General features: G+C 44.2%; 1 protein-coding gene across 3 annotated transcripts; it reads left to right on the top strand.

Annotated features, from left to right (window-relative positions):
• Nucleotides 1-21,776: 21,776 nt before the first annotated feature.
• On the top strand, nucleotides 21,777-25,463 carry LOC141657717 (uncharacterized). Of its 3 annotated transcripts, none has more exons than XM_074465042.1 (3): nucleotides 21,777-24,197; nucleotides 24,640-24,754; nucleotides 24,864-25,463. In XM_074465042.1, the coding sequence occupies exon 1, from the start codon at nucleotides 21,928-21,930 to the stop codon at nucleotides 24,154-24,156; it is 2,229 nt and encodes a 742-aa protein (XP_074321143.1). In that variant the 5' UTR covers nucleotides 21,777-21,927; the 3' UTR covers nucleotides 24,157-24,197; nucleotides 24,640-24,754; nucleotides 24,864-25,463. The 3 variants fall into 3 exon arrangements, with proteins under 3 accessions (XP_074321143.1, XP_074321142.1, XP_074321141.1); XM_074465041.1 differs by having other exon boundaries at nucleotides 21,810-24,197; nucleotides 24,855-25,463; XM_074465040.1 differs by having other exon boundaries at nucleotides 21,817-24,197; nucleotides 24,640-24,734; nucleotides 24,855-25,463.
• The last annotated feature ends 702 nt before the right edge of the window (nucleotides 25,464-26,165 follow it).

The raw sequence follows: 26,165 nt of genomic DNA, 5'->3' as shown, positions 1-26,165 counted from the left end.
AGCACGGCTTTCAAGCAACTGAAAGCTCATCTTCAGACTCTCCCAACTCTGTCCAGGCCGATACTGGGGGAGACGCTATACCTATACATAGCAGTTACCTCGGCCACGGTCAGTGCCGTAATCATCAGGGAAGAAGACAAGCAGCAACACCCAATCTACTTTGTCAGCCATACGCTGTTGCCCGCCGAGAGAAATTACCCACTAATTGAAAAAGCAGCTTTCGCCGTCGTCGTTGCCGCAAGGAAGTTAAAACCCTACTTCGACGCACATCCCGTAACGGTCCTAACCGACCAGCCATTGGAGAAAGCTTTGGAGAAATTCGAACAATCCGGTAGGCTTATCAAATGGGCAGTGGAACTCTCTGGCTTCGGCATTCAGTACAAACCAAGGCTTTCGATAAAGGGGCAGGCACTTGCAGATTTCCTGACTGAATGCACATATCAAGAAGAACCAAACCCGGGTGTATAGGAGGTTTACACCGACGGCTCCTCCACGACGAACAGCTCGGGAGCCGGCATCCTTATCATCAGCCCAAACGGGGACGAGTTTGAGTACGCCTTGAAATTTACCTTCTCGGCCTCGAACAACGAGTCCGAGTACGAGGCGGTGATAACCGGAGTCGAGCTAGCTAGGGCTGCCGGAGCAGAACATATTATGTTGAAGACAGACTCACTGTTGGTTACTAACCAAATCAGAGGAGAGTTTGAGGCTCGGGACGACGGGATGGTAAGATACCTGGAAAGGGTAAAAGCTGACATAGCAAAATTGAAATCTTTCCAAATCCAATGTGTTCCCAGGTCTGAGAACAACCGGGCCGACGCTCTCTCAAAACTTGCCAGTTCAACCATCAAGAACGTCAGCCGAACCGTGCTGGTAGACATCAGGAATGCAAAGAGCATCACTGAGACCATCGGCATGGTGGGCGACGTGGGAGCCGAGACGACGTGGATGACTCCGATAATGAAATACAAACTTACAAGTGAGTTGCCGGATAACCGCAATCTCTCGGCCAAGATAAGAAGGATCGCCGCCAGGTACTTGGTATTCGAAGGGGAACTGTACAGAAGGTCCGTAATAAGACCACTCTTGAAATGTGTCGGTCCAGCCGACGCAGAGCTGATACTGACAGAGATTCACGAGGGCATATGTGGACACCATATGGGGGCAAGAACACTAGCCCACAAAGCTCTCCGAGCCGGCTACTTCTGGCCCACCATGCTTCAAGATTCCAGAACAAAGACCAAGAAGTGCACGAACTGTCAGATGCATGCCCCCGTGATACACGCTCCCTCCCGAGACCTACAACCGGTGCTTAGTCCCCTTCCTTTCGCACAGTGGGGGATGGATATGCTAGGGCCGTTTCCAACGGCCTCCGGAGGAAGGAAGTTCTTGATTGTCGCCGTTGATTACTTCACCAAATGGGTTGAAGCTGTAGCAGTACCGGCGAAGACCACAGCGGCCGTTAGAAAGGTAATCTGGGAAAATGTTATAACTCGTTTTGGATTGCCCCAAGTCATGGTATTTGACCACGGCCGGGAGTTTTGGAGTGACCTAATAATGAACTGGTTAGAAGAACTTGGCATCAAGTTTGCATACTCCTCCGTCTGCCACCCACAGAGCAACGGACAGGCGGAGGCAGCCAATAAAACGATCCTCAACGGTTTGAAGAAGACGGTGGAAGACCTTAAGAGAAGATGAGCCGATGAACTACCCGGCGTCCTGTGGTCCCTACGGACCACGGAGAAAGAAGCAACGGGGTACACTCCCTTCCACTTAGTCTATGGATCCGAAGCAGTCCTACCAATTGAAGCGACGGTGCCAACATTCAGAACGGCTACCTTCAACCCAGTCGAAAATAAGGAAGGCCTGAAAGCCTCCCTGGACCTGGTCGAAGAAAGCCGAGATACCGCACGCCTCAACTTGGCAGTATACCAAAACCGGATGAGAAGAGCCTACAACCGAAGAGTCCACAAAAGGGACTTAACAGTAGGAGATCTAGTCCTAAGAAAGTCGGCCGCCACCAACAAAGGAAATATTCATGGTAAACTGACGGTCAACTGGGAGGGTCCCTACAAAGTGGTTGAAGAAATGAGGCCGGGTACATACCGACTGACAGACATGGAGGGTGTGCCTTTTATGAGCCATTGGAACACCGACAACTTAAGAAAGTACTTTGTATAGCGGCGGAGGTATCCAAACCCAATGTGGACACCCCAACGCATGATCATAAATGAAGAATCACCCAAGTTTTCCATCCAAGTGCTTGTCCCCTCCATAATTGCCACCCAAAGAGAAGAAATGCTATCGAGCCGTGACCCCGATTACCTCGGCTAAATGCCGAGAGCGACGGGGACATAACGACCGATACGCCAGAAGAAATGCTATCGAGCCGTAACCCCGATTACCTCGGCTAAATGCGGAGAGCGACGGGGACACAACGACCGATACGCTAGAAGAAATGCTATCGAGCCGTAACCCCGATTACCTCGGCTAAATGCCGAGAGCGACGGGGACACAACGACCGATACGCCAGAAGAAATGCTATCGAGCCGTAACCCCGATTACCTCGGCTAAATGCCGAGAGCGACGGGGACACAACGACCGATACGCCAGAAGAAATGCTATCGAGCCGTAACCCCGATTACCTCGGCTAAATGCCGAGAGCGACGGGGACACAACGACCGATACGCCAGAAGAAATGCTATCGAGCCGTAACCCCGATTACCTCGGCTAAATGCCGAGAGCGACGGGGACACAACGACCGATACGCTAGAAGAAACGCTATCGAGCCGTAACCCAGATTACCTCGGCTAAAGCCGAGAGCGACGGGGACACAACGACCGATACGCTAGAAGAAACGTATACTCAGTGCAGTTGAGACGCAAATCTAGCGATCAATGTGCCTACAGTTACGAACGCTATCAAGCCGTAAACCCGATTACCTCGGCCAAAGCCGAGAGCGACGGGGACACACCGGTCGATACGTCAAAGACGTTACACAGTTGAGATATGCATTCAAACTGCCGCGGTCATACCAAAGGTAAAAACGAAGGCACTCAATTAATAACGCAAGAAGACAAGTAAAGGATTGTGATCAAAGCCCCGGCCAAGCCAAAGGCCAATGAAACAAACTTTGTTAAAAATAATTGAAAGGAGAATACAGACGACGGCCGTCCCCATAGGGATAAGCCTAAACACAACCTACCAAGAATTTTTACAAGACAAGGAAAAGAAAAGCAAAAGATTACAAGCATATCGTTTGAAGCGCCAAAAGATGGCAGGGAGGAAAGGCTCAATAGTTGGCCCCCGAACAGCTAAAGCTATCCGAGATGCCGGGTGAGTCTGGTGACGACCGCCCGTCTCCCTATGCCTGTTGCTGCCCTCCATCAGTGGCAGCAGCAGCATCTTCGGTGGCCGGCTCAGGAGAGGGCTCGACATTCTCAAGTGCCTTTAGCCTCTCAGCCTCCTTCACCTTTGCATCATAGGCCGCCTTGGCCTCAGCTATCTGAGCCGCCTTCGCCGCCTCCGCCTTCTTAGCAGCCGCTGCTTCCGCAGCATCGCCATCTCATCCAGGAGCTGGTCAAATTTATCCCACGGGAAGGAGCCGCCGGGGATGAGCTTCTTGATTGCCTCCCTGGTCGCCTCCTCGGCCTGGTCCCGGAATTGGGCGCACAATTTGGGGAGGAGATCATTTTGAAGCATTTCAATATCCTTCTCCTTTTGAGCAAGGATAGCATGTGTGTCCCTGAGCGCCTCCGCCTGGTTATGGAACAAATCCTTCCACTCTTCCCTCTTGGCAACCACGGCGTCGTAAGCGCCCCTATACCTGTCCCGCTCCTCCATCATCTTGGCGGTGGCGGCATCAGCATCCTCGACTTTGGCCCTCTCGGCCACTAGCAGCTTCCCAGCTTCCTCCACACGCTTCTCGGCAGCAAGGAGATCCAGCTTAGCCTTCCCGGCTTCCCCCCTTGCAGCAGAGAGATCAAGCTTAAGCTTTGCGACCAGTGGCCCAGATTGGGCCATGGCCTTCTCCTGCTCCATGATGTGGGAGCCGGCCAGTCGGGTCCACTTCGCCAGCCTCTTATATATTTTCACACCCTCTGCCACAAGCTCGGTGGGAGGAATCTTCTGAGCCGAGGAGTCGACGGTGACATTTCTATCACCCGCGTTCTCAATAACCTTCTCAGGCTGCTTCCCTAATTGTCGTTCAGTGAGAACGGCGGCTGCCGACGGTGGATCTACAAAAAATTTACACAGAGCATCCATGTCACCATGCATTGACACGCCAGAAAGTCTGTCATCAGGAATGTCCAACGAACCAGCTAAATCCGAACCACAAGTTAGATCCGTACCAGTCTGGACCCTCTTAGTTGGAGGGCCGGCTGAGGCAGGCTTCTCCCCGGCAACGGTGGAAGCAGACGGTGGCTCTTTCCTCTTCTTCGGAGAAGGGCCCTTAGCAACGGTCACCTCCCCCCCAGTAATATCGATGACCTCCACATGATCCTTTTGGACCACTGGGGTCGAAGAGGGAGTTGGCATTGATACCGCCGCCAACTTGGACGCTGCCTTCTTTGCTCTCTTCGGCACGCCTCCGAGAACTTTCGCATGGACCGCCTCCGGATCCAAGGCCTTCATCTGTTTCTCCATCAGTTCGTTGGGGGCCAGTCCGCGATCACGCCCGTCAGCCGTAGGATGCTGCTGGACAACCTTCCCGTCCTTATCAAGCCCTAACCTCTTCAAGTCCCTCTCAGACAGATCCTGACCAAACCGATCTGCAAGAAATCAAACAAGAGTTACATAAAAGAAGTAAAACAAAGCTCTAAAAAAAGGAACATAACAAGCAAAGGTGGGCCTCACACCGACCCCACTCACCCCGGTTGAGGGCCGGTATGAGGCCGACGCGGCAAAGCAGCTCATCCTGAAGAATATTCTGAGTCGGGGGCAGCCATCCCTTCTCAGCATCAAACAGCTGCATCGCCCGCTTCTCATCCGCAGTAAGAGGGACCAACGAAGCGTCCATCTTGACCTTACCCCGGGATATACATTTCTCATATTCTTCTCGGGTCTCACACCGCAAGTAAACGGGGCTCTGGAAAGACCGAGGCAATGGGTAGTCCTCCGGCACTTGGACGTATACCCATCCCTGTTGCCAGTCTTTGCAAGAAGTAAGCTTGTTCACGGAGACATATCCTGGCTCCGTCTGCACGCTGTACCACCCCACCTTACCCGGCGATTGACGGCGCCGAAGACTATGAAGTCGGCAGAATAAGTTAACCGTAGGGGTCTCCCCCTTAAAGAGACAGAGCCACACAAAGCCGACTATCGTCCTCATGGCCAACGGATGCAGTTGGGCCACGGCGAGGTTCATAGCTTTGATGATGGCCATGACGTGTTCATTCAAAGGAAACCGGAGCCCATACTCCAAGTGCCTGATGTGCACGCCGATATGACCCGGGGGAGGGCAACAGACCGCCTGACCCTCCTCAGGGATAACAATGTTATACCCCTCACCGAAGGAGAAATGACCTCCGAAAAGAGTCCCTCCGGAACAGCTTGCGAATTTATTGGTCCAGACACGGTCGAGGCCAGTCGTGCAGGCCTCACCATGATCCGGGATAGTCGTCCTCTCACCATCAACAGGAGTCCTCTCATCATCATTAGCATCATCAGCATCATCCTCATCCTCCCACTCCTCCAAAATGGGCAGATCAACTACGGGAGAAGGAGACCTAGGGCCCCCAAACCTTAGCGGGATGGCATCTAGTATCCCCTCCTCGTCAAGACGCGACGGGGAACCCCCCGGCGCAGAAGTACTAGTCCCGGCGTCAGCAGAAGACATGTTCGCAACAACTACTAACAAAATGAAAGAAAATTTGTTTGTTTACCTTGAAGAAAAACACTCGCCGGATCAAAGACTCTGAAGATTAGAAGAAAAGGAAGCCCTTGAAAGTTTAGAAAGATGAAGATTTTGGAGAAAATTTGAGAAAATGAAATTGGTGGCCAAAATCACGGAATAACTGCCCTATTTATAGGGAAAAGCCCATGAAGAAGGACCAATCAGGGCACAGCCCATAAAGCGCCAGCCAATCAGCAAACAGACACGTGTCAGACATGCAACCACGGAATGTCAATCGTTGCAACAGTTGAACGTCAATCAATGCAACAGTGACCAAGCGTCTTCAACACGCCCATTCACATCTCTTCGCCTATTCATCTTCCTCAACAAATTCCTAGGTATCTGCTCTCCGCCGGTCACATGATCAACCAAGCTAGGAAGCACCGGCCTGGGGGCAATCAAATGCACCCGGCACTCTCAACCCTGGTCTCGGCCAGCGTCACTTTCTTTTCCACATCGGATGCCCTTTACACATCCATGTGGAGGGGGGATATGGTACGGCCTAACAAGAACCAGGCCAAGATAGAAGAGGCCGATACAGTAGAAGAAGCCGATGCAGAAAAATTCTCAGAAATTACTTATGCAGAATATACGCTCATCATACATCGGAGCCCATACCACGGCATAGACTACGCTGAGGGCAAATTGATGGGGCATATTCTGCACCGCTGACCAAGTCAACATATTGAGCAAGGTCAAAGATATCCACAGCAAAGTCAACGACTCAGACAGTCTAGCCGATGCAACCCATCGGCTGTCACACTGGTCTCGCCGGCAACCCGCCGGTAAGGCCGGGGCACATATCCGCGTACTCATATCCAAGACCCCTCGGCCGGCCTGCCATAGGTCCATCGGCCGAGGGTAGAACGGTCTTTCCACCTGCTAGCCACTTGGCCACTACGTGACAAAAGGTGAAAGTCTATAAATACTCCTCAACCTTCATTGAGGAAAGGATCCACAATTTAACCTAATAATCATTATTCATCTGGTAATATCTTCCTTATCTCTCTACAATACACGTTTAGCCAAGTAACAACGACTTATCCCTCTAAGTTAACTGACTTGAGCGTCGGAGTGAGTACGCTCGGCCAAAACCGAGCCCTCAGTTTGTTCATCGTTTCAGGAGACCGCAAGGAGAATTCAAGCAAGGACGTCATTCTACAAGCTACGAGTGGTAACGAATATCTGCTCTGGAATTACACCCGGAACACCTAGAAAGTGAAAGATCACGTGAAGTTAGAATTCATGTGAATTAGAAAATGTTGTTTGGTTGCATATAGGAATTGCAATTCATGTAGGCATTCCCACTTACCTAGGGGGACCTAGGTAAGCAACTTCCTCCATTATAGAGGAATTAGAATTCATGGGAAGTTCCAATTCATGTGAATTGAGGTAACCAAACAAGTTACCCATTTTGCAATTCACATGAATTGTACTTCCTTTGTTTTTTAGTGGGTAACCAAACGACCCCTTAGTCATAACTAATGTTTTGTTTTTGACGTATACATATTTAACTAAAGATATTAAAGGAAAATGTAATGTGTATTCTACTTATTCATGTTGTTTATATAATAAGGTTTTTCTACATGGTACCCTTGTATTTATTCGAATTCTACGTGATACCCCTCGCTTTTCAAAAATACCCGTGGTACCCCTAAACATTATAAAAACATCTTAAAATACCCAAAATGCTCTAATCCGCCTCTTTAAGATGTTTAAATTATACATTTTTTATTGATTTTTTTGGCAATAATTTGTCATGTCATTATCATAAACATCGTCTACTCAATTGTAAACATATTTTCTTTACAAAATCTAACATATTTAAACGTGATTTTTAGTAGATTGGGTATTTTTAGAACATTTTACTACATTTAGGGATACCACTTGTATTTTCAAAAATATAGGGGTACCACGTAGAATGCGAAGCACCACGAGGTACCACGTAGAAAAACCCTATATAATATTATATTACTTAATAATCATTACTTTTCTTTTAATTATTCAAACTCATTCGTGATCACTGTGTACATACATACTCGTTATCATAGTATTTAAATCTCTCAAAATCTCATATGTATTCATTTTATCGCAATATAACTTTTTCGTTCCCACAATGTAAAAACTTATATCTTAGTAGTGTTTTTTTTTTTTTAAGTTTTGTTTTTAATATATACAATGACTCTTCAAAATATATTTTTCTTAATAATGGGTGCTGATTTTCGCAGTACAATTTTTACTCAATACAGTACTTCTTTCTAATATTGCCCCTCCCATCTCCCTTTCTCTCAATCTCTCTCTATCTTTTCTCTCCTTGTACTGCGCAAAAGAAAAAAAAAAGAAAAAAAAGTTACATTCCAATTTTAACATCACCAACCACGTGCAACCACCATGCCCACCCACGTAAACCCCGCCGTCTGCCATCAATCGACCACCAACGAATTGCTGACAACCACCGATTTCACTCGCCGGATTAGCCATCTCCCTAAAACCACACCCAACAACTCCTCCACCATTATTACTATATGAAAGGTGCAGTTTAATTGCTTTGTAATTGAATGTAACTATAATAATTAATTGTTGAATTTCAATTATTAAATATTGTAAGGGAAGAAGTAGCGTATGAGGAGATTGAAGAGGAAGAGACGGAAGATGAGACACGTACAGATCCAAGTTTTTTGATGAAATACAATTAAAAACCAAAACCCTAAATAAAACAAACATAATAAAAATCCAATACTAATTTCATGCATAGTTTTTAATTAATAAACCAAATGCGTGTTATATATCTGAATTCACAAATTCTTGTTTGTGACGGACGCTATCCGTCACAAACAAGAGACGGGTACCATTTTACCTCATAAAGTACCCACTTTTTCTCTCTCTACAACACTATTCATGTGGTCCCCTTTCTCCACTAACCCATTTTGTTACCATTTTATCTCACAAAATATCCGTCACAAATGGTAACCCGTCACAAGGGAGACCAATTGATCTGAATTATAATGTATAACGAAGAAATATGATGGATTTAGGAGGCTTGATGGATGCAATTTGAGAGAATTTAATTAATTGGGTGTTTGTAATACAAGGGCATGCAAATGGAAATTGTTCTGGGTGTAATTCCAGAGCAGTTATTTGTCACCACCCGTGCTTGTAGAACGATGTCTTCGCTTGAATCCTCCTTTCGGTCTCCTGAAACGATGAACAAACTGAGGGCTCGGCTTTGGACCGAGCGAACTCACTCCGACGCTCAAGTCAGTAAACTTAGAGAGATAAGTTGTGGTTACTTGGCGAAGTATATATTGTAGAGAGATAAGGAAGATATTACCAGATGAATAGTGATTCTTAGGTTAAATTGTGGATCCTTTCCTCAATGAGGTTTGTGGAGTATTTATAGACTTTCACCTTTTGTCACGTAGTGGCCAAGTGGCCAAGTGGCTAGCGGGTGAAAAGACTGATCTACCCTCGGCCGAGGGACCCGTGGCAGGCCGGCGGGCCCTGTTGACTCGCCGCCGAGGGGTCTTGGATATGAGTTCGCGGATATGTGCCCCGGCTGGCTAGTTGCACCAGCCGAGACCCAAGAGACAGGCCGACAGGCTGCGTCGGTTAGGCTGTCTAAGTCGTTGACTTGCTGTGGATATCTTTGACTTTGCTCAATATGTTGACTTGGTCAGCGGTGCAGAATATGCCCCATCAATTTGCCCCCAGCGTAGTCTATGCCGTGGTATGGGCTCCGATGTATGTTGAGCGTATATTCTGCGCAAGTAAAAAATTTTCTATCTCGGCTTCTTCTATCTCGGCTTGGTTCTGCTTAGGCCGTACCGTATCCCCCCTCCACATGGGTGTGTAAAGGGCATCCGATGTGGAAAAGAAAGTGACGCTGGTCGAGACCAGGGTTGAGAGTGCCGGTTGTTTTTTATTGCCCCCGGCCGGTGCTACCTAGCTTGGTTGATCATGTGGCCGGCGGAGAACAGATACTTAGGAATCTGCTGATGAAGATGAATAGGCAATGAGATATGAATGGGTGTGTTGAAGACGCTTGGTTACTGTTGCGTTGATTGACGTTTAACTGTTGCAACGATTGACATTCCGTGGTCGCATGTCTGACACGTGTTTGTTCGCTGATTGGCTGACGTTTCATGGGCTGTGCCCTGATTGGTCCTTCTTCATGGGCTTTCCCCTATAAATAGAGTAGTTATTCCGTGAAATTGGCCACCAATTTCATTTTCTCCAAAATTTTCATCTCTCTAAACTTTCAAGGGCTTCTTTCTCTTTTAATCTTCAGAGTTGTTACCTCGGCGAGTGCTTTTCTTCAAGGTAAACAAACAATTTTTTCTCATACTCTTATTTTGTTACGTAATTTATTGCTACTATGTCTGCTGCTGACGCCGGGACTAGCACTTCCGCGCCGGGGGGTTCCCCGTCGCGTCTTGATGAGGAGGGGATACTAGACGCCATCCCGATAAGGTCCGGGGGCCCTAGGTCTCCTTCTCCCGAAGTTGACCCCAAAGTTTTGGAGGGTTGGGAGGATGATGACGGTGCTGATGAAGACTTTGATGATGACGGTGAGGAAAGGATTCCTTCTGGTGGTGAGAGGCCGCATATCCTGGATCACGGCGAGACCTGCACGACTGGTCTTGACCGTGCCTGGACCAATAAATTCGCCAGTTGTTCCGGTGGAACTCTTTTCGAGGGTCATTTCTCCTTTGGTGAGGGGTATAAAATTGTTATCCCTGGGGAGGGTCAGGCGGTCTGTTGCCCTCCCCCGGGTCATATCGGCGTATATATCAGGCACCTGGAGTATGGGCTCCGGTTTCCTTTGAATGAATACGTCGTGGCCATCATCAAGGCTATGAACGTCGCTGTGGCTCAACTGCATCCGTTGGCCATTAGGACGATAGTTGGCTTCGTGTGGCTCTGTCTCTTTAAGGGGGAGGTCCCTACAGTTAACTTGTTCCGCCGGCTTCATCATATTCGGCCATCGACCTCTGGTAAAGTGGGGTGGTACAGCGTATAAATGGAGCCGGGTTACGTCTCCGTTGACAAGCTTACTTCCTGCAAAGACTGGAAAGATCGGTGGGTGTACGTTGAGGTGCCGGATGACTATCCACGCTTTGCCGGTCCTTCCAAAGCACCAAGTTAATTTGCGGTGCGAGACTGAGGCGGAGCATGACAAATGGGTCACCCGGAAAAAGCTGAAGATGGACGCTTCGCAGGTCTATCTTACTGCGGATGAGAAGCGGGCGATCAATTGTTTGATCTTTGAGAAGGGATGGGTGCCCCCGACTCAGATTATTCTTCAGGATGAGCTGCTTTGCCGCGTCCGCCTCATACCGGCCCTCAACCAGGGTGAGTAGGGTCGGTGTGAGGCCCATTTTTTGCCTGTTATGCTCCTGTTTTTAGAGCTTTGTTTTACTTCTTTTATGTAACTCTCGTTTGGTTTCTTGCAGACCGGTTTGGCCAGGATCTGTCTGAGAGAACCTTGAAGAGGTTAGGGCTTGATAAGGACGGGAAGGTCGTTCAGCGGCGTCCTACGGCTGACGCGCGTGATCGTAGACTGGCTCCCAACGAACTCATGGAGAAACAGCTGAAGGCACTGGATCTGGCGGGGGCTCAAGCACGGGTTCTCGGAGGCGTGCCGAAGAGAAAACCAAAGGCGGCGTCCAGGTCGGCGACGGCGTCAATCACAACTCCCTCTTCCACCCCAGCGGTTCAGGAGGAGCATGTGGAGGTTGTTGATATTACCGAGGAGATGGTGACCGTTGCGAAGGGCCCTCCTCCTCCAAAGAAGAGAAAAGAGCCACCGTCTGCTTCCACCGTTTCGGGGAGAAAACGACTCAGGCCCTCCATTTAAGAGGGTCCAGATCGGCATGAGATCTAACTTGCGGTTCAGACTTAGCTGGTTCGTTGGACATTCCCGATGACAGACTCTCTGACGTGTCAATGCATGTTGACATGGATGCTCTGTATAAATTTTTTGTAGATCCGCCGTCAGCAGTCGCCGTTCTCACTGAACGGCAATTAGGGAAGCAGCCCGAGAAGGCGGGTGATAGAAATGTCACCGTTGACTCCTCAGTTCAGAAGATTCCCCCCACCGAACTTGTGGCAGAGGGTGCGAGAATATATAAGAGGCTGGCGAAGTGGACTCAACTAGCCGCCTCCCACATTATGGAGCAAGAAAAGGCCATGGCCCAAGCTGGGCCACTGATCGAAAAGCTTAGGCTTGATCTTTCCGCTGCAAAGGGGGAAGCCGGGAAGGCTAAGCTGGATCTCCTTGCTGCCCAAAAGCGTGTGGAGGAAGCCGAGAAGCTGCTAGTGGCCGAGAGGGCCAAAGTTGAGGCTGCTGATGTCGCCACCGCCAAGTTGATGGAGGAGCGGGACAGGTATAAGGGCGCTTACGACGCCGTCGTTGCCAAGAGGGAAGAATGGAAGGATCTGTACGATGCCCAGTCGGAGGCGCACAGGGACACAAGGGCTATCCTTGCTCAAAAGGAGAAGGATATTGAGATGCTTCAAACTGAGCTTATCCCAAGCATGTGCGCCCAATTCCGCGACCAGGCCGAGGAAGCGACCAGGGAGGCAATCAAGAAGCTCGTTCCTGATGGCTCCTTCCCATGGGACAAATTTGAGCAGCTTCTTGATGAGATGGCCGAAGCTGCGGAAACAGCGGCTGCGGAGAAGGCGAAGGCGGCGAAGGCTGATCAGATAGCTGAGGCCAAGGCGGCTTATGATGCAAAGGTGAAGGAGGCCAGAGAGGAGGCTGAGAGGCTAAAGGCGGCTCAAACTGAAGCTGCCAAATCACCTTCTGGGTCACCCACCAAAAATGATGTTGCTGATGTCGCGGTTGGCGAGCAGCAACAGGCATAGGGAGACGGGCGGTCGTCACCAGGTTCCCCCGGCGTCTCGGATAACTTTAGCTGTTCGGGGGCCAATTATTAAGCCTTGCCTCTCTGCCATCTTTTGGCGCTTCATTGACATGTCTGTAACCTTTTGCTTTTCCTTTCCTTGGTGTTTTTGTAAAAACTTTGGTAGGTTGTGTTCGGCTTATCCCTATGGGGACGGCCGTCGTCTGTGTTCTCCTTGTAATCATTTTCAGTAAAGTTTATCTTATTTGCCCTCGGCTTGGCCGGGGTTTTGATCACAGTTCTTCACTTGTCTTCTTGCGTTATTAATTGAGCGCTTTTTCGTTTTTACCTTCGGCCTGGCCGAGGCAGTTAGAATGCGTATCTCAACTGTGTTTAACGCCGAGAGAAACATGTTGGTATGTTGGTCGCTTCCTCTTTCACTCTCGGTCTTGGCCGAGGCGTCAGATTTGCGATTCCCAACTGCTGTTGTGAACATGTTAGCGTGTCGACCGTTGTGTCCCCGTCGCTCCCGGCTTTGGCCGAGGTAATCGAGGTTACGGCGCGACAGCGTTCGTATCTGTAGACATATTGATCGCTTCTTCTGCCAGGCCTTCGGTTGGCCGAGGCGGCTAGAATTGCGTCTCAACTGTACTGAGTATACGTTTTTTCTAGCGTATCGGTCGTTGTGTCCCCGTCACTCCCGGCTTAGGCCGGGGCAATCGGGGTTACGGCTCGACAGCGTTCGTATCTGTAGACATATTGATCGCTTCTTCTGCCAGGCCTTCGGTTGGCCGAGGCGGCTAGAATTGCGTCTCAACTGTACTGAGTATACGTTTCTTCTAGCGTATCGGTCGTTGTGTCCCCGTCACTCCCGGCTTAGGGGGCCTTTCCCACTTCTGACCCTCATTTTTGCTCAGGGCGCAGACCTCGGCGGCCGATACGACCAGGGGGGTGTGATCATTGTACCGCTTTGGGTAGTTCAGTCCCGAACTCCCCCCGGCGTCCGCCGAGTTCTGTTTCCTGGCAGACTTGTCAGACCGTGACCCATTATTGTCACGACGTCTTTCATCTGGGTTGTCCTCCCGGTGGCTCTTCTTCTCTGAGTGCCCAGCCTCGCTGTGGTCTACCCAGGTCTTGTGATAGTCCTCTACCTTGATGGCTTGGTCGGCCATCTTCCTGGCGGCGTCTAAGCCTAGACCTCCGTACTTGATGAGCTCGTTTTTTAAGTCTCCCCTTGGGAGGCCTTTCATCAGCGCGAAGGCCGCCAGCTCGGGGTTAATCTCTCGAATCTGCTGAACCTTGGCATCGAACCTCTTCACATAGCTTCGTAGTGACTCGCCCCCCTCCTGTCTAATAGTTAGAAGATCCGATGTCTCCACGGCCCTCCTCTTATTCCAAGAGTACTGGGCTAAAAAGGCGTCCCTTAGGTCGGCGTAATAGTATACCGAGCCGTCGGGCAGCCCCTTGTACCAACTCTGAGCCATCCCATGCAAGGTCGTTGGGAAGACTCGGCACCAGACTTCATCTGGTTGTTCCCACACCGACATGTACGACTCAAAAGTCTCGGTATGGTCGGTGGGGTCGCTATCCCCTTTATATGTGAGCGCCGGCAACTTCAGCTTGGTTGGCACGGCCGTTTCAAGGACATAGGCACTGAGGGGCTGTCTGACCACGTGTCGAATGACACGCGGCGATCGGCTCCTCGCATTCCTAGTCCGGCTCCTTTCCTCGTAGCGGGAAGGACTCCTTCTCCGACTCGGGCTTCTTCTCCGGCTCTGCTGAGTCGGATTCCTCTGGCTTCTCTGAGGCAGGCCTCGTCGGTGCTGCGGCGACGCTGTCCTCCCGTGAGTACGGGAAGTACTCAGGTCTACCACTAGCACTCTGGGCTCCTCCGGCGTCTTGGCGGGGTCGACTTCCCTAGTGCTCCGTTCAAATTTCTCGGAGTCACATTTTGGGCCCTGGTCTCCTGGACGGGTTCCGCCGCTCTTGTCGGTGTGACAGTGTGAGCCGGCGTACTACCAATTAGGTCCAGGAGTAGCTTCAGTTTTGCTGCATCAACCACATGTCCCATGATGGTGACCTGGTCGGCGGGCAGCGGCGTATCTGGTATTATTGGCATCCCATACTCCGGTTGGATTACTTGGCCGACGGAGGGTTGCACAACTCCAGATTTGTGGACGGTATCATCTTGGCAGAATTCGGTTTCGTCAGTCACGAATACCTCTTGTTGTTTCGACATCTTCTTAGCTTTTTGGGTGGGTTTTTGTGTTTTTTTTTTTTGTTTGGGAATGAATGTGACTAGCTTCTAGTATCTTTCCCCACAGACGGCGCCAATTGTTCCGGGTGTAATTCCAGAGCAGTTATTTGTCACCACCCGTGCTTGTAGAATGATGTCTTCGCTTGAATCCTCCTTTCGGTCTCCTGAAACGATGAACAAACTGAGGGCTCGGCTTTGGACCGAGCGAACTCACTCCGACGCTCAAGTCAGTAAACTTAGAGAGATAAGTTGTGGTTACTTGGCGAAATATATATTGTAGAGAGATAAGGAAGATATTACCAGATGAATAGTGATTCTTAGGTTAAATTGTGGATCCTTTCCTCAATGAGGTTTGTGGAGTATTTATAGACTTTCACCTTTTGTCACGTAGTGGCCAAGTGGCCAAGTGGCTAGCGGGTGAAAAGACTGATCTACCCTCGGCCGAGGGACCCGTGGCAGGCCGGCGGGCCCTGTTGACTCGCCGCCGAGGGGTCTTGGATATGAGTTCGCGGATATGTGCCCCGGCTGGCTAGTTGCACCAGCCGAGACCCAAGAGACAGGCCGACAGGCTGCGTCGGTTAGGCTGTCTAAGTCGTTGACTTGCTGTGGATATCTTTGACTTTGCTCAATATGTTGACTTGGTCAGCGGTGCAGAATATGCCCCATCAGAAATAAAGGTAAAAAATATACTGAATTGAGTAAAATGTGTACTGCGAAAATAAATTCCTTAAAATTAATGGTCTAAGTTTTATAAGTTTCTCAAAATACTTTTTTACGTGAATGTAAAACATTCTAAGAAGCTCACTTTAATCATCTCTACACATCAAAATATGTTAATAACTATAATGAAAAGTATACTTGATTGAAAGCATTTTTCGCAATGAACGTTTTTATTTACAATTTAGAATTTTTATAAAAATATTTTTTTTTTAATAAATTTAGAATCAAATCAACCTAATTATTTAATATAATTTTATAATAAAATTTATTAAATTATAATTAATATTTACTGAGATTTATGCTGCATTTATTAAGTTTATATTTAATGTTCAGCTGTAATTAATACTCGTATTTAATGCTGGGTTGACACGTGTCGCATTCACAATGTTTTAACCCAGTTATATATATATATATATATATATATATATATATATATATATATATATATATATAGATTCGGGATCCTGTGAGAACCATCAAGATAATGAGAACTGTGAGAACCACTCACAGCCCTTAGATCTAACTAAATTAGATACGCGGTGAACATTGTTGATTAACAATTCTTTCAACACACCCGCGCGATTTCTAGGGTTTAAAATACCCCCATTTCTCCCCCAAAATCCCAAATCGAAAACCCTAGATATCCTTAAAATCCGTGATTACTACTCCTCAATCTCACTCAATCCCTGGAATTGAATCGTCTGGTATTCAATTAAATGAATCCGTTAACCCTAGTACGAAGAACACAAAACATAAATGCAAAAGAAGCAGAATTGGGGATTTCCGATGAAGCTTCATGGCATGCTAATTACAAAGATTCGGCTTATGTTTTCGTCGGTGGCATCCCTTATGATCTTACTGAAGGCGATCTTCTTGCTGTTTTTGCTCAGTAATTCTTCTTCCTTAACATTTTAATTTTTTTATTTTATTTTAAGAAATGTTGTGAAAATCATAGTATTGTCACAGCTGATTGTTGATTGTGGAGAGCGGAATTGTTGCGTTTTTATGCTTTGTTTATAATTGTTCAGAGAATATATAAACAAGCTTAAGGCAGCAGTCGGAGAAAATACGACATCTTCAATCATTTCGCGAAGCGTGTATTTAGTTTGTGCTGGAAGCAATGACATCACCAACACCTATTCGACGTCACGCCTCCAAAAATCTCGTTCCAATTATTTCTCGTCCTACACTATTTCGATGGTTAATTGGGCGTCTACTTTTGTTCAGGTAACATCGTAACAATAACATTTGTTTTATAATCGCGGTATTATTGTGTTTATATAATATCGACTGTTATATATATCTCAGGAATTATATAATCTAGGAGCAAGAAGGATAGGAGTGATAAGTGCACCACCGTGCGGTTGTCTACCGTCTCTATTTCTTCTGCTTTTTAAAGCTTCTGGAGCATATTACATTGGTGGATACTCCTGGTGTGCTGTCTGGAGAGAAACAGCGAACACAGAGGAGTTACGACTTCACTGGGGTAACGTCCTGGTTTGCTGCCAAATGTGACCTTATCCTGCTCTTGTTTGATCCTCATAAGCTTGACGTCAGTGATGAATTTAAGCGGGTAATATCATCTTTATGTGGTCACGATGACAAGATACGGGTTGTTTTGAACAAGGCAGATCAGGTTGATACTCAGCAGGTAAGTACTGTAATAAAAGGAAGTATCTGAGATAGTTCACTCGTCTTTAATATTCAGGATAACAGTGAAATTTCTTCTCCTGACTCTCGGAACCCCAATCATGATTATTCTGAATACGGAGGAATTTGCTCGCGCCAGCCGCTTCCTGTCCAGAGGAAATGGGCTCTTGGACTTCAGGTTTTCCTCATACTTCCTTTTCTGTCCTTCATAATGACACGGATGAATTATTGTTTCTCATACTCTATGCAGAAGCCGACCCCAAATCATGTTGGGACTAAGGCTGCCTCTGATGTTGTTGTTATGCTTTATGCTGAAATCCATTCTCCTATCTGACTGCAGTCACGAGCCCGTCCACGTGAGATCATGATTGAAGTTATGAAAGCACTGCAACGATTGAATGTCACCTGGAAAAAGATCGGGCATTACAATATCAAGTGCCGTTGGATTCCTGATATTCTTGGACAGCCTGAAGGAATGGCCATTAATCCTGTTAATAATGTTCTGAAGTTTGAAGTGCAGGTGTTTCCTTCATCTAGTTCTTGCTGCTATATTAACGCCAAATTGTTTAGTAACATGTTAATGACATATCGGACAGTTATTGAGGAATCGACTGATAGGATGGGGAATTTTGGATAAGATAGAGATATTGGCTGATAAGATGAATGGAAGTAGTTCTTCAACAATAAAAGATATGTCCATGACAATGCGAGGTCATAGGTCTAGTCGAAAGAGAATTGAGCAAGATAACCCGGAACTTAGTGAAGAAGAATGGCCCTTTAGACCTGATGCAACATGATCCGAATTTCTTACATAGCGCTCGATTTTGACTTTGATCATTATTTTCTTAAGATACTTAATGTAATAATGTAATGTAGAATTGTCATGTTTGATTTATCAAAATAACTGTTTTCATATCTTCATTTTTAAAAGTTATCTATATTGTAAAGGTTATTAGCTCAATGGTAGAGCGATGTGCTTATTTTGCACAAAGGTATGGGTTCGAATCCCATATAACCTAATAAATAAAAAATCCCGTGATTTTAGGATAGCTGTCAGGTGTACATGCATGAAATAAGTGTTATATGTGCATGAAATAAGGTTCTATGTGCATGAAAAAGTTCTTATTATGATACTAATTACTGTTGGTTAAGGACATTAATTTTACATGGCCGTGAAATAAGATTATAAGTGCATGAAATAAGGTTTTATGTGCATTAAAAAGTTTTTCAGTTGCACTAGTTGGTTATATTATGTTACTAATTATTGTTGGTTAAGGACATTAATTTTCATTATATGTGCATGAAATAAGGTTCTATGTGCATGAAATAAGGTTATATGTGCATGAAAAAGTTCTTATTATGATACTAATTATAATTGGTTAGGGACATTAATTTTAATGGGTATGAAATAAGATTATAAGTGTATGAAATAAGGTTCTATATGCATGAAAAAAGGTTCTATGTGCATTAAAAAGTTCTTGATTGCACTTTGATTGGTTATATTATATTACTAATTCTTGTTGGGTAAGGACATTAATTTTGATTATATGTGCATGAAATAAGGTTCTATGTGCATGGAATAAGGTTCTATGTGCATGAAACAAGGAAAATGTCTGTGAAGGAGATTTAATATATTTATCGGCCTTTTCAAGGCATTTTAGGCTTATGCATAGAAACTACCAGTCCATGGCAATTACAATGTAAAAGAATGTAAAAGAAACACCGGTATTTGCTAGCCAATGTGGGAATTGAACCCACATCTTGTGCACTGCACAATGCTCTCCCGTTTGAGCTAATTGGCTCTCGAAAGTGAAAAGGAATGCCTATTGATTGACAAAAATCTTCAAAGATTGACGTATCTGCAGGATAAATATCGATGCGGGCGCTTTGCTTTCTTACCGATAAATGAATGCCTTTTGATTGACAAAATTTGTGCGGCTTTCTCCGCCGCCACATTGGATGGCATTCAACCTGGTTTCTGAAGGGGAACACGCGCCACTTCCAAAAGGTCTTGCGGTTTCTTCGTTGAGAAATTGCTGACTCCAATAGCTCGAACCTTGCGTAATCATAAAGACCCTCCATTGCTTTCCATGTACAGGTATGTCCCGTGAAGCAATTTCTCACGCGTTATTGATGGACCCTTTTTCTCTTTTTCTTGGCGGTGGATCGTATGACAAACATCAATATTCAAATTAAACGCAAAGATGATAAATAATTTTTGTGGAATTTGGCGGTACCACGATGGCAATTATGATGTGCCACCAAATGATGTATGCATTCTTGACAAAGAAAGCAAGTATACTACTATCGAAAGTTAGGACATCAAATCTTAATACCCGAACAATGCAAAGCATCACACAAATTCTTGAGTGCCATCAAATATTTAGTCTCCCCAATACGATCTAAATATCGCCTCTGTAAAGCTAATGTGGAGAAGTTCTTATTGATAGTAACCAACATTTGCTTTGCTCTAGGTAACCGCAATGGCACATGTCCAACATCAAAGTTTTTCATGTAATGGCTGCATTCTAAATCTTCTCTGACATATCCTTTACCTACATTGATATACAAACAAATATTAAAACAGCAAATTGGCGATTTTGCCTGTAACCCAAGATCGTGAATAGTGAAACTAGAAAACCTAGGATATCCATGAAGACCACTAGTTGATTTAATTAATTAAATTAATAATGACTAATAAGAAAGTATCCACGAGAAATTTTCATTGCTACCAGAATGCTACGACTTTTGTAAAGAAGTTGAAAGATTCATGCCCACCCGATTTTAACTCAGAATAACGATCCTCAAGGCCTCAACTCGTTTGATAATTCAAGGATGGCTTTCAAAAGACGAGATATATAATCGATCCAGGGACTAGCATTATTGGTGACTGATCGCTTTACTGTGTACTTTTGCAGCAGTATCCATTGTCCAAATCAATTATTCTACTAAAACAATAACAGCGACAAATATTAAAGACGAATATGAATGAATTGAATTGTTTTATAGCATTCACTAAAATAGTTGTTACAAAAAACTGATTAATACAAACTAGTTCAATTCAAAGACACCAAAGGATCACCAAAACTTGGACCACTTCATAACCCCATACGGTCATACACACCCGAACCTTGTAGATTGATCTTTCTGTCACTTTCACCAGATGATGACAAGCTCGGACACAACAACATCAAAACCACCAACATGTTGTATGTCAGATTAATGTTGATGAAAAACTAAGCAAACTTGTTAAAAATCTAGCACAATATCATAATAAGACAGAACGAGGACTAATAATTACAAACAACGATGGAATAAGGCCTAATTTTCAAAATTTAATGTCTATGAACCCTAACTTACAGCATGTCAAATTAGGGTAAAATCAGATTCCGTTTAAGAAATTTGACATAAGCTGTTAAACTTCAATATGTGAAAAGTTGACGAATGTACAAATTCGAAACGATTGAGGTAATTTATCAATTTTCCTAACCCTAATTTCAATTTAGCACCCCAAATATATGTATATAAACTCGAATCAACAATTCATAAACCCTAATTTGTTGACGAATTACCAAATTCGAAACACATAAAGTAAAAATTAAGGGAAGTTAATAGAGAAATTAAACAAACCTCGTCGAATTTTGATATAAAGTGAACGATGGTTCGATTTGCATCCCCATTAACGAAGGAAGCAACACAGTATTGAAGCTTGTTCTTCTGTTCGACGAATCAATTTTGTGATGGGGGAGAGAGAAAGAAATTTGAGAGAAAGTGATATCATTGAAATATTAGATTAGATGGTTTGGGGGTAATGAGCGTTTGATTTAATTTTAGCTGAATTAATTCCAGTCGTCCGTATTATTAGACATTTATTGGTTGTGAGTGGTTCTACAGATTCTCATTATACTACCTGTTCACCAGGATCCCGACCCTATATATATATATATATATATATATATATATATATATATATATATATATATAAGATAAGATGAGCGACTATGAGGGAATATGTTTTAATTTTTAAAAAAAATATTTTTTCAATTTATAAAATGATAGAAAAAGGCTTTCGACACTATTTTTAACCCGTATTTTGACTTTAACCCAACTCGTAACCTGTATGACCCGCCCGTATTCAACCTGATCTATATTCTGGCCTGACCCGCACGACCTGTTTGACAAGTCAATCTTATGACAAACCCGGAAATTGATCTTAACCCGATAAATTCCAAATCTAGTACAGCATCAACTCGACTCATATTTTGACCTGACCCGACCCGCAATCCAGCCTGCCCGACTTGTTTGACAGTTTTAATCCAATCTGATGACAAACCCAGAAATTGATCTTGACCCGATAATTACGAATCTATTACAACATGAACTCGACCCAAATCCGATCCAAATTGACCCAATAACTCCTCATTTGTGGTCTCAATCTACAATCTCCATGGTAGTAGTCTATGCGAATTCCTCCAAATTGAAAATCCTGTGAAAAAATTAGGATTTGCAGGAAGTAGACTTAATAAGAACACACTAATGAGGGAGATCTTTGTTCCATGGCCAAACCTATACTCCATCTAAACACTAGATTACAAAAGGGTATCATCTCTTTCTCTTCATTTCAATCTCAATCTCAATCTCAACCCAGAATTTATTGCATTCATTTATATTCTTCTTCTTACAATAAAACCCAATTCTTTTCTCAGCAGCATTCTGTATATGGGTTTGAATTTTTGTATTCTTTTGATAAAGATGGTAACTTTGATTGTAATTATGCATTATCTTGCTTTGATAGATTGCTTTATGCTAAACCCATCCCTCATATCACAGTTTTCACTTCAATTTTGAAACCCTTTTTTCAAATGAAGGATTATTCAACTGTTATTCTGCAGTGTAAGAAGCTTGATTTATTGCCTGTTTTCCCCGATTCCGATTTGCTTAACATGATAATTCAATGTTATTGCCAATTGGGTTATGTTCATTTGGGTCTTTCCCTTGTTGGGAAGCTCATGAAGCTTGGTTTGCAGCCTGATGTTGTTTCTTGTACTAATTTGATCCATGGACTGTGTGAGAATAATGCCAATGTTGATGCTGCTGTTGCGCTTTTTCGTAAGGCTGTTAATCAGGGTTGGCATATGAGTCTGTCCACGTATGGTACTTTGATTAATAGTCTTTGTAAATTAGGTCAGGTTGATTATGCGGTTAGCTTGCTTAGGATGATGAGATTTACGGGTGTTCAGTCTAGTGTGATGAATTACAATGCAGCTATTGATGGTCTTTGTAAGCAGAGACTAATGTCTCGGGCTGAAGAGCTTTTTTCTGAAATGATTAGAAATGGGGTCACCCCTAATGTTATCACTTATACAACATTAATGTGGGGTCATTGTAACTTAGGGCAATGGGATGATGTTTGGAGGTTGTTCGAAGAAATTTTTGATTCCGGAATTAAACCTGATGTGTTCACCTTTAGTGTATTGCTTCACGGACTAATTAGAGAAGGAAAGGTAAGAGCAGTAGAGTGCGTCATTGATTTAATGGCTGGCTACGGTTATGCTCCAGATGTTGCTTGTTATAATTCATTGATTGATGGATTTTGCAAGGAAGGTCTAATGGACAAAGCCCAAGGTATTTTCGAAATTATGAAGGCAAAGGGAATTGCCGCTAGTTTTGTCACGTACAACATTTTAATCAATGGTTATAGTAAGCTTAGAAGGATGGATATTGTCGTTTCTTTGCTTAATGAAATGTCGCAAAAAGGGTTGTCTCCCAATACTGTCACTTATTGCACATTAGTTAACCTGCTATGCAAAGAAGGGAAGATACAAGAAGCCGAAGAAATCATTAAGTTGATGATTGATAAAAAACTAGATCTAGATACGGTCACATACACAACACTTATTCATGGATATTGTAGGATGGGATGGATGGACAAAGCATGGGAAATGTTTGAAATTATGATTTCAAAGGGATTGGCTGCTAGTACTGTTACGTACAGCATTTTGATCAATGGATATTGTAAGCTTAACAGGATGGATGTTGTCAAGCATTTGCTGAAAGAAATGTCGCAAAAAGGCCCGACTCCTGATAGTACCACTTATAACACAGTAGTTAATATGCTATGTAAAGCAGGGAAGACAAAAGAAGCAGAAACGATCGTCAAGTTAATGCTAGATGATAACCTGGAACTGGATACAGTCACATACACATCACTTATTAATGGATATTGTAAGATTGGTTTGATGAACAGAGCACAGGAGATGTTCCAGACTATGATCGCAAAGGGTCTTTCTGCTAATGCTGCCACGTACAACATTTTGGTTAATGGGTACTGTAAGCTTAGAAGAATGGATGTCGTCTTGGCTTTGCTTAAAGAAATGTGGAGAAAGGGTCTAGCTCCTGATATCGTCACTTATAACACAGTAGTTAATGTGCTATGCAAGGAAGGGAAGATAAAAGAAGCCGAAAACATGATGGAGCTGATGATTAATAAAAACGTAGACCCAAATACGGTCACCTACACGACACTTATGAACGGTTATTGTAGAATTGGACGGATGGACAAAGCACAAGAGACATTTGAAACTATGATCGCAAAGGGGTGTGCGCCTGATGTTGTAACTTTTAACTGTTTGATACGTGGTTACTTCAAGCTGAGAAGGATGAGCGAAGTAATGGCTAATTTGAAAGCAATGTTTCAGAATGACCTGGCTCCGAATGAGGCAACTTTTAGTTTACTTTATAGAATATGTATGCATAGACAGACAGATGGTTTCGTCCTTATCTGAAGCATCAATCTTCACTACTCCACGCTCAATCCCTTCTTAAAGTAAGTCAATGACGATATTTTTTGTCTTCTGTTTCCTGTCTGAATCTCAACTCTTTGCATCATAATTAACACCCGATACAAATAGCTAACGTAAATGATACAGACAAGTTTAATGCGGATCCAATGTTAATTCCCCCTATCTTTTTGTATGTTGACTAGAGTACTGTTTTCTCATTACCTTGCATGATTCTACATTTGCTTGTACGAAAACCTGCTGCTTAAATTTGATAGCTTGCCAAACAAGATGTCGTCTGTGATGCTATATCCTCATTATTGGACCATGAGACATCTGCTCGTGGAGAATAATTCCGCTGGTCTTGCTTGAGAATGTTGCAGGTGTACAACCAAGTAGTTAACTCCGTTACAAAATGAAACCCATGACATGAAATTGGTCCGTTGTGTGTATACAATGGTCTCACGTGATTTTCGTTCTGCGTAACAGGTTTTGGAACTGTCTGAGAATGTTAAATCAAGCAGAAAGCAATTCAAATCAACATGATGGTCATGGATGAGTCATCATGATGCTGGATAGCTCGAGTATGCCCTACATTCTTGCTGTAAGGATTACAATTATCAAACTGTAGAGCTGTTTTATGTTATCTGCATTTAATTGGCGAGTTTATTTATGTCAAATACTAATGTTTTTCTCTATACTAGATATACTAGCCGGTAGCCGGTGATCAAATACGGATTTGGGCCGGGCCCAACATGGATTTTATGATCCAAGGACCAGCGTGTTAGTGGCAGGTCGGAGACAAGCGTACCCAGGGCTACAGAGGAGAGACAAAGCCGCAATGGTAATATCTAGACTTTGTCGAATGTGTTTGAAGAAAGGAGCAGCTCGTGGGTGACAGTGGCCAACGCTTCAAGTGGGAGGGTGGATTGTTTTTTTTTGGCGTCAGAAGCTGAAACACGAGGGATAATTGAGGATCTGAAGATGAAGAGGTACGAGTGTATTCAGTTTAATTGATACTTTAGTTATTGAATTAGGGTGGCTAAGCGGCGCAATTAGGAAACTTGGGTATACCAGGAAACTTAGGTATACCAGGTGTATCACGTCATTGTGTATATATCAGCCAGTAACATTCTCCGACTATACCTCCTTTGTAGAAATCTTGGCCTCATTTTTGCTCACGTCATTTTTTCATTAGGTAGTATGATGCTGTACACAAAGTGTAATTTACTCGTGATGTTGTCAACCGTGATAAATGAATTGATTTTTGACGATAATTATCGATATATTGATCACCAGAGATTTTGTTGGCCTTGGGTTTTTTTTTTTTTTTTTTTTTTTTTTTTTTTTTTTGACAGTAGTAAAAAGACGTACCTAGTTGTTTTGGCTCATGGAGCCATAGTTACATCCAAAGTTATACAATATATTGATCACCAGAGATTTTGTTGGCCTTGATGTTTTTTCTTGTTGGCCTTGATGTTTGATGCAATGAAATACATCAACAGAGTCTTAATCCCAAAATGATTTGGAATCGCCTGATGCAATGAAATATGATAGCAATTTTCTCCAATATATTAAAAAAAGAACGCTTCATTATTCATAATTTCACTAATTACAGCGAAATAAAAATCAACCAAAATTTAGCAACACCTTGATGGCGGCTTCATATAAAAAAAACCCGCACCTAAATTAACCCTGGACAACATCTATTGCCTAGTATGTCATCGAGCAATGAGAATTATCATGTTAAGCATATAGAAATTGGGATTAATTCTGCTCTGGTTGTGAATTTACTTAAAATGAAGAGGTTAATGAGTGAAATTGTAATATATAGTATAATAATAACGGTTTTTCTATCCTATGCCCACTAGGCATAGGATAAGAAACCTAAAAAGGAAAGAATTAATGATGTTTTTCTTGTGAGTGATAAGATATTGCAATTTCCCATAAAAACATCATTAATTCTTTCCATTTTTTGGTTTCTTATCCTATGCCTAGTGAGCATAGGATAGAAA

Source organism: Silene latifolia, chromosome 5 (genome assembly GCF_048544455.1).
Source record: "Silene latifolia isolate original U9 population chromosome 5, ASM4854445v1, whole genome shotgun sequence".
NCBI lineage: Eukaryota > Viridiplantae > Streptophyta > Magnoliopsida > Caryophyllales > Caryophyllaceae > Silene > Silene latifolia.
Note: the sequence above shows the minus strand (reverse complement) of the source record. Positions and strands in the feature narration are given on the sequence as shown.

Bases quoted from the DNA above. Each gene is read 5' to 3' on its own strand.
- LOC141657717 (XM_074465042.1), top strand. From the start codon at position 21,928: ATGGCCAAACCTATACTCCATCTAAACACTAGATTACAAAAGGGTATC.